The sequence below is a fragment of the Corvus brachyrhynchos genome, unplaced genomic scaffold (assembly GCF_000691975.1).
Source record: "Corvus brachyrhynchos isolate BGI_N302 unplaced genomic scaffold, ASM69197v1 scaffold14, whole genome shotgun sequence".
NCBI lineage: Eukaryota > Metazoa > Chordata > Aves > Passeriformes > Corvidae > Corvus > Corvus brachyrhynchos.
Genome location: NW_008239110.1, coordinates 23384966 through 23401433, shown reverse-complemented (window position 1 = coordinate 23401433; position 16468 = coordinate 23384966). Strand labels below are relative to the sequence as shown.

The 16468-nt window shown below is 37.7% G+C and overlaps 1 protein-coding gene across 1 annotated transcript in view; it reads right to left on the bottom strand.

Annotated features, from left to right (window-relative positions):
* Positions 1 to 1138: 1138 nt before the first annotated feature.
* The window catches only part of SNX9 (sorting nexin 9), a 42237-nt gene continuing 26907 nt past the window's right edge, over positions 1139 to 16468 (bottom strand). The window contains exons 11-17 of the mRNA XM_008637896.2: positions 16025 to 16128; positions 13225 to 13302; positions 8005 to 8081; positions 6996 to 7085; positions 5372 to 5486; positions 3849 to 3940; positions 1139 to 3204 (exon numbers count right to left, since the gene is read on the bottom strand). Coding sequence (XP_008636118.1) covers positions 3157 to 3204; positions 3849 to 3940; positions 5372 to 5486; positions 6996 to 7085; positions 8005 to 8081; positions 13225 to 13302; positions 16025 to 16128 — 604 coding nt within the window. The 3' untranslated portion in view covers positions 1139 to 3156. The remainder of the gene's footprint in view (positions 3205 to 3848; positions 3941 to 5371; positions 5487 to 6995; positions 7086 to 8004; positions 8082 to 13224; positions 13303 to 16024; positions 16129 to 16468) is intronic.

Below are 16468 nucleotides of genomic sequence, written 5' to 3'. Positions count from 1 at the left end.
TTGGCCAATCCAGAGTGGCTGAGTGTCTGGTGTATGTCAAACTAAGCCACAGCACAAGAGATGCACCTCTTTCTTTGTGAGAGTTTTCTTTACAAGGCTGTTAGTCTGAATTCCTTCTAAGAGTCTGAACTAGACTATTTTTGGTAGCAGTAAAATTGATGTATTAATTAGGATTTACAGAATGAAGTGTATGTTATGTAGTACTTTCTCAATTATCTTGACACAGCAAACAGGAATTACTCAGTAGTACAAAAATTTCTGTACTCATGTAAAGTTCTGACTCATTGAAGAACTCTTAATTGCAGTTGACAGTACACCTCCAAAACCATACCATGTAACAAAGTCTGCTGCTGCAGTCTAATCCCATGTTGGATTAATTGCAAGACATGCAGGTAGCATTCCTCTCTGTACAGCTACATTTTTATTTTTAAAAAAATGGACGTAGTTACAGTAACTGAATGAGCAATTAAAGTATAAAGTTAAACCAAACAGTGTGGACTGTTGGTGTCTTTTATGAAGTCACTGGGCTAGTGCCAGTGTTTGGCTCACCCTGGAAGGAAAACATAAGCCAGGAAACAGTAGTAAGGCTTTTTGATGCTGCAGACACTAATTATTCAGCTGTGACAAACAAAACACAGGAGAGCACTGCTCAAGTCTTACATTAACTTGCTCTTTCTGTTTTATGACTACATCTTCAGTATGCACGTTTTCTGTTGCCCCCGACTCATGCAATTAAACTACGCCACTATTCATGTCTAATTTAAAAAAACAAATATCAAAGACCATCCAGTTTCTATTCTGGGTCAACACCATGCTGACACACAGCCAGGAATACACAGTAGCACTGTGCTCTACTACTTATTTGCAGTCAGGAGGGTTCCATCAACCACGAGCTGGACTGACCTGAATAAAGAAAGCTTACAACATATGCGTAGCCTTTGCTGGTTTGCAGTCACTGGTACTATTATACCATCCAGTTGGGATGCCTGCTTTATGGAAGACACATGGAGGCTTTCTCATTCCTCAGCTGGCCCGTGTGTTAGCTGGTGAAAAGCTACAGGGAGGATTTGCCTCATACTGCATTCACCCTATTAAAAACCAACACGATGATTTCAAAGAAAAAGATAAAATAGTCTGGTGGATATACATAAATATTTATTATCAATTTAACTTCATTTTACTAGACGTCTTTAAACAGTTTTTCTTTTTTTCTTTTTTGCCAAAATGTTGCATCTGACACAGTTGCTACTGTCATAGCTTCCCTGCACTGGGAATGCAGAGCTTACACTTAAGATTCCAAAACAGTCTATTCAAGATAAAGAACTTTCAACTTTAGTGCATATGGAGCTATTTAAAGATTGGTAAAAAGAACCCCCTTCCCCCTCCCAAATGAAGAGTCCGTTACAAAGAGATTTCATTACCAAAAAGTGAATATACAAATGCTAAAAAAATGCTGGCTTGAAAAAGTGATTTCAGAATTTACTGTACACATTGTAACAATTTATTATATAAGCTGCTTCTACATGCAAGCAGATCTTACATTTGGTGTAAAACATTTATACACATTCTTTACAATTTGTACATATTTAAATGGCTGTATCAAACAACACTGCGCTATGGAATTTTGGAAGCAAACAACTAAAATTGGAAGGAGAAAAAGACAAGGTTTATAAAAGGTGAACAAAACTCATGACACTGAGAAGCATCTAGACTTAGGCTTAGTCTTGTTTGGTTTGGTTATTCAGGCAGACCCAGATTTTCCTTCTAGCACAGAAAAGTAAAACCAATGCAAAACAGAGTAAGGCAACTATTGAACTGGCAGACTGTACCCGTCACTTAGAATGGCTTATTGGTAAAATGCCTTTTTTAGTTGGTTTTTTTTTTAACTAAAATATTTATTTTCTAGGCACATTTTAGCAAAACCTGCATTTTGGCTTTCCTGCTTGCCTGTGGCAAGAAGTGAATTACTGTAGTTGATGCCCATTGTGAACACAGTTGGTGGTGGCTTTTTTTGGTTTGATTCTGTGAAAAGCCAAGGCCTCAAATGGTATTCAGTAGTATGGAAGAGGATACTGAGTCACTTGATAAAAGATGATGATCAAAGAACAGAGTTTGTGTGATAATTAATGATGTTATTCAGTACTTTTGTCACCTTTTGGTTTGTGTTAAAAGGCAACAAAAAGTTAACCCGAACCAATAGCACACCATACTACTATACGAAGACCTGAGCTTAGCTGGAATTTGGGACTTTTAGTAGTTGGGGTTAGATATGGCAGTGTCCCCTCTGCTGAAACACTGCAAACTGTCAGAGGGGAAGCTAGCCCTCTGCAGCACTGAGAAACACCAGTGCCTTATGGCATAACATTGGGGGTGTCAAAGTGCTGGTATGGAAAACTGCTTTTCACACTTTCCTGAATGGCTCGTTCCTTGTTTGTACTTTGTCTTCTTACACAGTGCATAGTGAAAAAGCGAGCCTGACATAAGGTCTGAGGTGGTGCACCACAAGAACAAGATGTAGTTAGAAGGAAAAAGAAGAGAGGGAAGAATGATTTATATTTACCAGAAGTCATACTGGGAGCAGGATGCCATGGCTGCATATGGGAGGCAAAACTTAAGAACAAAGCATTCATTCAGGAGATTATCATGAACATGTGCCAGAAACATACACGAATATAATTCCTCCTGGTTACTGAATCGCTGGAGAGCTCAATTGAATATAATGAGTATTAAGTCATTTTCAAGTTTGTCTGCTGTCCCACTTAAAAAAAAAGCTACAAATCTGTAACTCTGATGTTGATCCAGAGTTTTTGGAAGAACATCTGATAGACAAGTCTTCATGAAGTCCATGGCAACATATCAGTTTGATAATTTTGATCCTTATAACTGACAGCATTAACTAGCTGTTTTTATTTAAATAAAGATACAAATGGGAGAGCTTTCAAGATAGGAGAGTCTTATTGTATGATTTAGGCTGATAAAGTAAAATTTTAAATAATACTTTTTTTTACAACTGATTCTTGTTGGTTTGGGGGTTTTGGGGATTTTTTTTTTTTTTTTTTTTTTTTTTGGCAAAGGCTAACAAGTTTTTATTAGCATTGCCCCCACATCAAAAAAGCACTTTGGAGTTGTTCTTTATTGTTGAATACTCCTTATTCTCTACATCACAGGAAAGCGGCTGAGTGCCTGCCTCAGCTTCTGTGCAATCTGAAACAAAGAAACAGAAGAATATGTAGTCACTTTACACTGTGCAGAAATTATTGCAGGCTAAGAAATTAGGTGTTCCCTCATGACAAAAAACTGCAGGCATTACTGCAGGGTTTGTGTACGCAGGACTCTCAAAACATTCCATTCTGAAGACTTCTCATATATACACATTCTGCCTTGTTAATTTGGTACTTTCACTGCTCCAGTTGTGTTGGAGAAAGCACTGTAGGCAGGGCTGTTATTCTGCCTATTTGTTTATCCAGCACTGCACTACACCAGAGAGCTACAGGAACAAAGCCAGATTTTCCAGGAAGCCCACCTCCCTCCTGAAGCAAGGCTGAAACATCAGAACAGAGCTCCTGTGCACTCCCCACAGTTCCCACGGAAGCCATGACCCCCCATGTGAACATGTACTGGGGGAGAGAGGATTGGTACAAGGAAACTGGTGATGCTGCAACCAGAAGGATATTATTTTAACTCATTCTTTCAGTTTTCAGGTTTTTTTACAATTCCTTTTACAATTTTTTGTACAACTCTTCAAATATCTGCTCTGTTGGAGCATGGATTAAGTCCTGTGAGTATTTCCTATAAAAGTAGCAGCACAATATGTGCCAAGCAAACAGTGCTGAAGCCCTGTCCCTTACCGTTTCATAGAACTGTGCCTGCTGCTCCAGATAGAGACGAATGACGCTGTTGTAGTCATAGATCCGGTTACTGTGGAAGTGATTCATCTCAGCTGCAATCAGATCCAGGAGACAAATTATTTAACAGAAGCATTTATAATTAGGAACAGTTTCACTCAGTTCAAGTTAGTTACTCTGCAGCAAGCTCAGTGTCCAGCCCTACTATCACAGTTACTGTTCTCATGCTTCCACAACCTGTTCTGACTGCAGCACTCAGGTTATAATGGAACTGTTTGTCAAATTGGTAGGGCATCAATTACACACCAATCCAGACACTTCCTGGACAAAGCCAGGTTCTTGTATTACAATACTCAGGTGCACAAGGATTTGATAAAAAATACAAGCAGGATTTTCTTCTACTGAGGTAACTGTTCCTTCCTGAAGATTTTCCAACAGAATTTTGGCTAGGACATTCAGATTTCCAAGGGTACGGATATCAAGTTGTAAGCAACAGCTGTAAATAATTAGCTCAAAAAAAAAAGAACAAAAAAAAGATACAACCAGTAGTGTCTGACCCATTCTTGACTGAGACTGTTTCAATAGACACCCGAGAAACAGCATTACTGAATCTGTAACATCTTACACCACTTTCTACATCTCTTGTCAGATCACAGCTTATGGCTGAAAGAAGAAGGTAAATATATTTTGAGGTATCAATGGAGGGAGAAGAAATATTCTACATTGTAAAAGTCATCCTAGAGGTCTCTTCCACAATTAACACACATACAGCACAATCCTCTTGCGTCGCTGTGATTAAGAAGAAGGAGGTGGGGAGTGTTCTTGGTTGTTTTTAAAATCAAGTTTGTGTGCTGCTCTGACTTCATCACATAATATATCGAGTACTCTTCACTTTAAATCATCCAAAAAAGATGCAACCCCCTCAGCAATGAGTAATCTCATTGAAGTCAGTAACAGGATGCACTTAATGACTTGATATCCTGCAGGACTGAGCCCTGACTCCTCATTCCCCAGTTTTTCTAGTGTGGTGTGCTGCACCTTATATTTACAACACCTCTAATCTAAAGAGGAAAAAGTTCATTCAAAGAACATCCAGGAAATAAAGATCTTATCCAAAAGAACAAGCATCTCAGATCGGAGATGGATTATGTCTGACTAAACCGAAAGCCAGAAGAACACTTTGGCTCATGATGACTTTCTTCTTGCACCAGGGTCCATACTTTCAATTCGAGACATTATCACTTCCAAATAAAAGAATCAGCCTGGGATAGTTGTTTTGGGGTTTTTAAACTGCATTTTCAAAACATGTGTCTTTCGCAATAGTGATGTGAGATTAAAAAGAAAAAGGGGAAGGCAAAATAACTGCAATTTAGAAAAATCTAAGCAGGTCACCAAAAAAGCCCCCATAAACAACCCATGACCAGGTTTTATTCCTGGTAGTAAAAGATTTTCTTTCAAATTATGCTACTTAACAGAAGTCCTTCCGAGGTCTACAACATTGCCATTTAACTCAAAATTTGGTTTACCTTGTAGTGCATAAGCCATAGTACTGACACGTTTCACCATGTTCTGTTTGTCTTGTGGCGTTATTTTACTGGTTGCAACTAACTTGTCACTTTCCTTCACTCTTTCTATTGCTCCCTGTAGAAACCAAATGCAGAAAGATTAAAAGAGTAGTCAACTTAGAAGTCTTCATGGTAATCTGAAATGCCACTAGCTACATTTTGAGTTTGCATTCAATACACATATATACACAAAATGATTGATTCTGCCTTCTCACATTTTCATCCAAAGTTTGTTATTTCACTTTACTGCTTTCAAGGGTCCTTGAAAAAGTGACTTCAAACACAGGCATGATCAGAGTCATCAGCAAACTGAGTTTGGTACAGGCTGTAATACACAAGGATATATACAAAAAGGACAAAAGGACCAAGTTTCAAATTACAGCTGACCAACATAAATCAACATGACCAGCATCCAAAAGCCTCAAACTATCAGATGCCTGTAGAACCTTATTTGCACATTTTACAAGATGAGGCGACCTAAAACTATTTTTCAAGAGACTACAACTCGTTGCAGTGTATAGCCATTGATTCAGAAAAATCCTTGTGTCACATAAATAACAAGCATAAAAAGATACGCGTCCCCTGCACAAGGTGTTTGTGCCAAACAACATTCAAGAGAATCTATTTACATGTCTCTTGGCAGTAGGCTTATGTTTCAAGTTTTAAAAACATTTCTCCTCCTTTTATGGTATTTTCCCCCAATGATTCTGTGGGATGAGGGACTGTAAATGTCCTGAAGAAAGAATACATAAATCTGATATGCTTTTATCTTCATTGCTCTCAGAAGTATGTTCTTATGTTCTTGTTCTATACACTTAACACTTCAAGTGATCAAAAAAACCCCAAACCCACATATTGGTGCACTTGTTCTAATTACTTCACAATATTTTTAATTTTATTTTTTAATTTACTTCACAATATTTCGTTTCCTGAAATACATTGCAGCAGACACATGAACATAAGGAAAACTCTATGACCAAAAAAAAAAAGGGCAGAATATCCAAAACTATACACCATGACTTTTGTATTACAGAGAACAAAGTGGTGGGGTTTTGTTGCTGGTGTTTTGTTTGTTTTTTCTTCCCCCCAGAAATGTTAGAGCTTAGATCTAGTCTCTGGTTTTTGATAATAAAGAAACTTCTAGGCAGTACATGATTATGTATCACATAACAGCAAACCAGTCATATAAGTGTACACAAGTTTTCCTTCAATACTTATATGGTTTTATTATGAACTACCATGTAAGGCTCAAATATTACAAATTTACACTACTGCTATTCACCCCACTGGGACATGGGTCAATCTGAAGAAAATCATGAACCTTCTTCTGCTCTACTATAGCAGAAAGTCATGATATTCTCAAATCTCGAGAGAAATCCTAGCTTCCTTCCCTTTCCCTCCCCTCCTTTCCCTTCCCCTCCCCTCTAAGTACTTCTTATTTTAAAAATCAACACACCAGTTTCACAGAAACTTTCAGTGTTTCAGCAGCAAGGGCCAGGCTGCTGCACAAAGGCAGGGTACCATACCACCACTTTTGCTGCTGTCTCTACTGCCCAGCCCTTAAAAGGAAAGGCTCTTCACATACCTTATGAGCTGCTATGATGTCAGGGAAGCAACCAAGAAATCCCTTATATTCATGATTTGTTTCCATCAAAAAGTGAAGATCTTTCTTTGGCTAATAAACAAAGCATAAGCATTAGTAGAAGTATCTGTGGCATATTTACATCACAGAAAAGAAATTATGTTGCCAAGAAAGGGCGAAGGGGAGAAAAGGGAAGGAATCAATAGAAAAAATCCGAACCAAAATATTAATTGTTTATGCAAGTCTTGAAAGGGTTTTTTTTTTAAATATAAGCTTTTTAGAGCAAGGCACTGAGCGTCATTGAGCAGATGCTTCTGTTCTTTGTTTCACTCAACACTAGCTCACCAAGTGAGAGGTTTAACTGCCTTGAGTTTTCACCCAGGAAGACTTACCAGTACAACCTGTTTACATATACAAATATGTACATGCACAGGAGCATCTTCTTAGTTGTCAGTTTGGAAAGGTGTTTGAAGAACTTTCAGACTAACCCTTGAGATAAAGAGGATCTGCATTTTGGAGACTTTAGGCTTAACACGCTAAACATCGATTTATGTCTGCATGTCAAGGCAATGGAACAGGTTCAATACACGGGTATTCCCCCATATGGAGCAACAGCAAAATCTGGATCCTGTAGACATTTGGGGAATGCAGAGGGAAGGCAAAAACTCTATCCTTAATTAAATATCATTCTTTTGTGTCAGTAATGAAGACAGTTCACAGACACCAGAAAATAAACACACTAAAAGAGGAAATGATCATTTTAGTATTTTAGAAAACAGAGTATGGGCTTTCTGACCCACAGAAATACCCTCTCAACACATTCCCCCTGAGCTGACATAGAGTAGAAAAGGAAATGAAAGTGTATTTAAAAGTGTTAATAGCAATTTTATTTAACTGCTCTACAGCACTAGCAGTTGTGTTTGAATACAAGAGGAAAAAAGAAAAGTCAGAAGTAATCCAAACAGGTGATATGTTTGTACACACTATGCCACTGCATTTGTAATACTCCTACCTGATCTGCTACAAGACTGGCAATTTCTTCATAAGTTTTCCCAGCTTCTGTAATTGCTCCATTTAGATCAGATTCTCCTAAAAGTAAACATCAGTGTTCAAATTAAAATAAGTCAATTGCAACAAGAAACTTGCCTTAATTCAAGGCAAATTTATAAAATAACCTATTTACAATAATAAATATCTACCCATACTTTTATAGCCAGGAGAAATAAAGAATTTAAAAAAACCATTAAAGGAGGAAAACTGAAGACCTTGTAGAAAATAAACGTTCTTCTACAGTACTAGCACTATTTGCTTCCACATTTCATAACATTATGCAGTTTAAATACACAGATAATTCCCCCATATGGGGCAACAGGAAGTCTACCAGGATCGAAAGGAAGGAAGAATGAGGAGGATGACAAAAGATACTGACAAAGCTGATGTGTTACTAGCCCTGAGCTCTCCAACAGTCCTGGACCATAACTGTTCAAAGCTCAGAGAAGCAAAAGGAGGCTCAAGTAAGTTTTCCCTTGACAACAAGACTTCTGATCCTTTAGGGAACTCTTAGATAATATTTTCAAGCTCTGTAAAAATCACTGGTTTTCAGAGTGAGTTTCTAACTTTCATCCTGATATGAAACAGATCAAAGGACCCTACAATCTACTTAACAATACAGACATCATCATAAATCCTAAGCTAGACAACACCACAAGCACTCATAACACTGTATTACTAACAGGACAGGCTACGTGGGACAAAGATGGAAACAAGCCTTACATTCTTGTATGTTTCATGCCACTTCACCTTCCCATCCATGTTAGCTTGTCCAAAGCATGTAGTCAACAGTACAGAAAGCATATTGAGGTAGAGAGTAGAAAGGCGAAGGTATTGTTTGCAGGTATCAAACTTTAGTTTAAGAAAAAAAATATTTTTCTTATGCTTTCAGACATGTCTTGATATTAGGCAGTGGTTAGTCTTTTATGAACTTTTTGATTTTATTCTATAGATATTAATCAGTGACTTAATTGAAAATTACCATCGATTTAATTAATGATTAATCTGAACATTAAAGTATCTTGGTTTACTACAACATATGGTCTAATCTACGTTAGAGATTACATAGGATTCCTTCATTTTAGCATGTCCTAAAGGAAACAAGGTAATGACTGAATGTTGGTTCAGTTCTATCAACAGATTCCTATTTTCCATTTGACTGGTTTCATAAAGTCAAAAGGCTGTGAGGCAAAGTGACATATCCTAAGAACTAAAAAGTCCAGCAACACAAACACTGCTAAACAAACTATTATTTTTTCTCCTATTTGGGCCTATTAGGATAAATAAAAACAAAAATCAACACAAATTCCCATTGTGAGACGCAAGAGGTACACAATTCATGAGACATCGCCACCTTTTTGTAAAACAATTTAAAAAATTGAAGGGTGATCAATTTTATTATTTCAGGGAGGCTTAAGTATTTTCAGTATTTCAGAATTCCTTTGTTTGTTCAGAAGGAACCTTGAAGTAACTGCTGCTTAGGCAACTGACTCATAGATTTTGGGATAAAACATGGCGTGGCTTCAGAGTCAGAAGCCAGGTTGGTCTAGATGTTGCTGTTCATTTTGTAACGCCATAAAAGACAGTAACTTTCCCTATCTGAACAAAGAGGAAGAGTATGTATATTTAAGTTGAATGACAAAATTGTTCCCTTCTGAGCAGAGCTCATTCAAGGAACTTCCTTAGGTCAGAGCTTCAAAGGATCTAGACAAACATTTCCAACACCAATCATCTTTCATTCTGAGCATTCTCAGCTTCTGAACCAATGCAAAGCTGGGAACTGCCTTCTTAAATCAGTCTGTGAGAGGTGAATTGGGTCCCAGTGCAAGGACACACTAGGATGTCAGGGGTTCTTTAATCAATGGAAAAGCAGAAAGCACCAAACGTTGCTAAAATTTTAACAAAATTATGTTAGTGTTCAACACATATATCCCCAGAAGAAACAGAGGGAGCCTAAAAGCATTGACTGAAGGTAGTTATAAAAAGAGAAGTTAAAATGGCCAGTAATATCCTACAGATATTTCAGCCCAACCACGAGGAGAAACAGGTATTTTCATTGGTTTACAGGCTACATACTGTCATAAGGAGATGAAGGAAGATGTAAAACTATGAGGAGACTTTTGGAGATGTTTAATAGAGCCTCTCTTAGCAGTTCAAATGTTTGGTAAATGCCAGTGATAATCATTTCGGAAGGAATACACCACACATATTGAGAGCTAATACTCCAAGGCATGATTGGGGCAGAAGAATTTTTTTTTTGTCAAGAAGTGCTTTTGTTTTCTTCTCTTTCAAAGTATGTTTCAATATAAGAAAAGTTTCAGTAAGAAAAGTTACAAAGTTTGATGTACTAGCAGCAAATACTTGCAGCAAAACTTTTCTTGATAAGTACGCCTCAAACCAATACGTTCAGCACACAAGCAGCTTGTAAAACAGGATTTGCCTGTTGCTAGCTGCTAGGATAGTGAAACTTGCATGGAACTGCCTAACAGGATTCCTGAGGGGTGATGTAGGATTAGGAGATCTTACTAGGTTGAATGGCATACCAGTCATTCACACTTTCTTAATATAGGAGAAAGACTCCTCCAGATTTGGTACCGCAAAAGAGAAGCCGTACTATTTAAGGCTGTGTAAACCTTAGAGTATCCTATGATACAGTAGCAAAGGCAACACATTGCCAGGCTGCAGGATACTTCCAGGCATGTTCTGGTACTGTCCAATATGCATATTTTGGATCAGGATCATGCTCGCAAAGTGCGCATTCTTAGGATCAACTGGACAGTACATAGGCCCATAGCCAAGTTAAATCTTAAATCAGAACATCAGTGTGTCCTTAACAGTTTTAAAGGTACCCTTGCCTCTGCAAATACTGGAGACAGATTCCTAACACACACTGGGGCTGGCAACTAATTGATAAGGCTCATTCTGTAGCATGAGAAAAAGAGCTGGAGTGAGTCAGATTAAGAAGTGCATCTTGTCTGGTGCAATCTTAAATATTTTAGGCTAGAAATTAGAAGAGAAGGCAGTAGACATCACCACACATCTTGCTTTGCAGAGCAAGCAGGCATCACTGATTAAAGTGGTATGGGCAGCAGACACATTCCATCCTAACTATGCAAATGAACCAACTAACAGTATATGCAGTATGTCAGAAGTCAGCTACCAGTAGCTAAAAATGTTTCTTTCATCAAATCAGTCATTGCAATCTTCAGTGGCCTATATGCTTAAACTTCCAGAACTCTAGTATTATAAAAAATCCAAAAAACCAACACAACCAAAACAAAAAACCAAAAAAAACAAGGATGAAGATATTCAGCTCCCAATAGAAACTGAACTTGAGTGTCTTTAAGCATGGCTGAATGAGCCATTCCTCTTTACTGATAGTCCAGAAAAATCATACATCATACTCAGCCTAGCTACTACTTCTTCATTGGAAGCAATGTGTCCTCTTTTAAATACTGAGATAGGAAAGCTGCACCCTCTCAGTTTAAATTCAGGTGCTTGCATCTCTTGCAGAGAGTCTGCTTAATCCATAGACCCGCACCTGATGGAATGATCAAGTGAATCCATACAAGAGCAGCAGGCAGGACAGAGTGAGAGCAGCAGTGATGAAGCCATTTAAAGCCACATGTGCATTTTACTTGCTCTCTCTTCCTGGGAACTCAAATTAAAAAGCAAAGAATCCCATGTATTATTAATTTGGAAATAATACAAGGGTACAAATTATTGAAAAGAGCAAAATACATGGAATCAGGGCAAAGGCATCTGTAGGAAGGGCACTTTCCTCAACAAGATACAGGTGCAACCAGGTATGACTGGGCAAACAGCAAAGAGAGACATGCTTGCCTTGTTCCCAAATTATCATGAGATCTATTTTTTCATACCATTCAAAGATGCTGGAAATCAAATCAAAGCTTTCCTTTCTAAGGCTGATTTGCAATTTTGTATCCTAGCTTTATGACATTGTTTTCCCTTTACGTTGACACAAGAATGTGCTAGAGGCCAGGCAATCTTCAGTCCTTTCTCAAGACTTCTTACTACAGATTTTATCCAGCCAGGATTTACAGTTTTCTAGCCCATGCTAAGAATACATAACCATGCAAATCCCCTACTTCATTCTCACATCCAAGAGTGACTTTTTAGGCAGTATGCTATGCTCAGTTCTAACTAAGCAGTCATCCTGTTGAGGTACAGGACACAAATGAGAACAAACTATGAGAACAATGCCTATTTCCAATGCTTCCAGCAGCAGAAAATCTGCATTTCAGAAGGTTGCATTTTATACATTGTTTATGGGGCAAAATGTTTTAAGATTATAAAGCAAGTGATAAATGAGTAATCAGAGTAAGCACTGGTCAACAAAGATTTCTAAGATGGAAAGATTTCAGGAAGCTTCTATGCTATAACATTTAAGGTTTTAGAACACAGTAATTTTGCTTAGAAAGAAAAAAACCAAAACCTCAAACACCTTTGAAAGGAGAATCCCAGAGAAAACTGACTCAATAGGCTCCCTCTGTATATGAGGACATATTTTCCAGTTGTCTGGAAAACATCAACAGAGCTTAACATATCAAAGAATTTTAAATTTGGTCTAAAGACTACACCTTAGGAAAACTTTGAGCAATTGATGCCCTCATTTTCCCTCCCACAACTTTCATACTCAACATGACAGGCTCTCTTTTAGGGCTCTTGAAGGAGAAGCAAAGGTGAAGGACAAGAAAACGCTACAGTAGCCAACCCTCCAGCCCGCATAACGGATTACAAAACATTGTAGTAAGTTTCCCATCCTCATGTGGAGTTGTTGTATCATGAAGTCACACAATAGTTCTGTGACAGCTATTTTCAAGGCCGCATTTTCTCTCCTTTCCCTTTGATATCACAAAAATCCTACAGCATGTTTGGTCAGTTAGGTCAGTGACCAGATTATATATTAAGAGATCAAACTAAACTCTTCCACTACCACTAACCCACCACAAGATTATACAGCTAGAGAAAACAAGATTGCAGACTAGAACATAAAAACCCCATAACATACACAGAAGAAAGATTTCAGTGTTTTTTCCAGAACCCTGTTTGACATCTAAACCTCAAAGAGGAAAGCATTAAGATCTTCAGAAAAAAAATGTAGCATGATGTAATTAAAATACCTCTTTTTAAGCGAAGTACAAATGAGCTATAGATGTACCTTGGTATCCACTTGTGCTGAAGACCAGTGCCAGGCTCTGCAATGCTTTTCCTATCTTCTGGTACTCCTTCGGTAGTGCTGAAGGTGGGAAAAGGATGAGGAAAAGAGGGGAAACAAAAGCAAAAAAACAACAAGGGTAAGTGAGACTAAATCTGCAGCATTTCCAAAAGTTGACAGAAGCAGATATCAAGAACAGCTAGGTTTTACATTTTCTCTAGTGACACATTTACATATTCTTTACCCCCCTCCCCTACTACACATGTTCCAAAACTGGATAAAGCATTTACAATCTGGATCCTTGAAAGGTACAAACAGTTGGGGAAACACTGTGTGAATGCTATTTTTAAAAAATGAAATCTCATTGCATTTCTAGCTCAGTCCTCCTATGCATACAGTGAGGTTTTTTTCCCCTCCCCCTCATGGGGGAAGGAAGAGGGGGAAGTGCTGCAGTGTGATATGGAGAATAGGTCTCATTAATATTTTAAGAGAGGAGATTATTATACAGACCCATAATACCTAAACTCTCCTCAAATCATGAATTTTATATTTAAAGGCACTAGAAACCAAGATTATCTAGGGATAAAAATGATGCAAGTATCTGAATAATAAAATTTTTTTTAATAATCTATTTATTGAACATGTATGCATAAATTTCTCGATCACAATTAAATCAATCAGCTGTGATTTATGAGTGCATTCATTATTAACAATTTGAACAGCACCACTCCAGAGGCCTAAAAAGCCATCTGAAAAGCAAAAGCAATTTTTTATATGCTGCTTATGCTAGCAGAAAAAAACCCAAGTAGATGTAGGTTTTGTTATCAAATATTTGTATTCAGAGGGTACACTGTCCAGGCAAATACAAGGCTTCTAGCTGCTCTAGCATACCCACACAACCTGATTTTTACAGAAGAACCCCATTGTATGATATAAAAACCACCGCAAAACCCCAAACCCAACCCCCTCCCCCCCACGGCCTAATTTTATTGATTATCTTTGATCAAGCTCTTCTTCAGAAGTTAGACTATTTATGATAATCGGTATGTCTTACACAACGTACCATTTAGAGTACTAGAGTTCTGTTATTGGTCATTACACTGAAACTGAATCCCCAGTGGAAACTTTAGTGAAGAATCTCTGGTTTCTTTTCACATGTATTTAAGAAGTTTCCACTATCAGTCATTTTAAATATCACTGAATGGAAGGCATGTAACTATTGCTCAGGAAATGCCAAAAATACTTTCAATTAAGAGTCAAGACTAGAGCTGACAGGGAACTTAAAACCTAAGAGACTACTAAAATTCTTCAGTTTTGCATGTTCCAGTTTACCAGTCTCTTTTTTTGTATTCAGTATGAACGTCTGGAAAACAGAAAGTTAAAATTTCTGACACAATCACAACTATATTTCTGCATCTATGCAAAGGTAAGTAAATAATAGTTGTAAGTATTAGAAGAGTCATTCAGTATCTAAAGCACTAGTGTTGTAAGTTTAGGAGAACTTACAGAAACTTTAGCAGTTCAAAATATACAGAATTTCTACTGTAAACACAAGTCACAGCCAGCCCTTGGTTTGATCATTGCGTCTGTAACTGCAAAGCAATGCTGTTTTTCTAGTCTCATCTGAAGAACCTTATTCCTTCCTCTGCTCTCCATTTTCCCCTCAGTATAACTTGCTAGTGAAGCAAGATCTGTACCATGTTAGACTAACATGGTAACACATGACTGTGTCATGTGTTAGACTATTTTTGACCAGCAGGAAGGTCAGTGGTGTGTAGAAAGAAAGTCTTTTATTCAAAATGGGAAAATGTAAATAATTTAAAGTTAACATCCTATAGATACTAAGGTCTAATGTAATCACTTCCATGAGAGATGAAGCTGCTACACTTCCCATTCTCTCTGGTCAGCCCCAAATACTCAACTGTAGTGTTAGATTAGCAAGAGGCAGAAACATAACTCAGGAGATATACTTCAAGTTCTGGGGGCAATGTTTTGGGGTTTTTTTGTGGGAGTTAAACGGAGAGTAAAAAAAATCAAGGAGATTTGAGGAGATTTATGTGATAGGTCTTTGGTTGCCAGACACTACAGCCTGCCCTGAAGTATTTCTTATTATGATCCTCAGCTGTAGTACCTGCTTCCTTTCAATAGCTGCCTTGTGGTGGCCACAAACACTGAACACTGCTGTGGACTAGGAAATTAGAGCCCAGGCAGAGTCATAGGGACTTGGTGTGAAGTTCTGCAACCCTAAATATCTGTGGGAAGGAAGAGACAAGATAGGAAAAAAAAGAATTGGGCTAAAGATTAAGTTAGAATCAAGTTGGTTTTTCTTTTCTTTTTCTCTTAAACTCATTTCTTCTTTATATCACTCCTCCTAGCATGCAAGGATCCTAAATAAGGGGTTGATAAGATGCAATTATTTGATTTCATCAAATAAACAGGTCTATTTTGCCCATGTCACTTAAATTTAAATAAATGGCCAATATATGAGAACAGGTCCAACAAGGGCTTTAGCTGCCTTACTGGAATTATTTAAGTATTTTTAAACCTATGGGCAGGGACCAGATATTTCTGTTATGAGATAAAGAAAAAAAACCCAAACAACCCAACAAAAAGCCCCACATCAAACATACCAACAAAAAACTTGCACAATTTATACTCTCAGACTGCAAATAGCCAGGATGCTGTACAATTCCCATGATAATTCAGGATTTTCTTTAGTTTTAAGATGTGCCTTGAATTACACACATTACAAAAGAGAGAAAAGAACCACAGAAATGGCTGCTGAGTTCAGAAGGACACTTACGCCCTGTACACCTCTTCCAGTGCTCTTGTCCCACTGTCAGCAGCTCTTTAACTCCATCATCCATTGCTTTGGTGAACCTACCCACTGCATCACATTTCTGTTCTCTGTGGCATTTTGAAAAAGCAAAAACAAAAAGCAGTTTAATAGATGCATTATGCTAACTTTAAACACAATACTGAAATGTCTAGTAATGTCAACTAGGTCTTAAAAATATCAGAGATATAAATCAATTCCTTGAAATTTCTACCATTTCACTAAGTTCAGAATTCCCCTCTTTAGATACTGGCTCGGTTTTGGAGACAAAACTTCAGGAGGAAACACTCCGGAGTGAGTGTCTCCTCCGAAGGGAAAAGGGCCTCCTCTTTTCCTCCACCAATAAGACAAGTGGGTCACAGCAAGTGAAAGTGGAAAAAAACTAACTGCTTATTAATACACAAAGAAAAC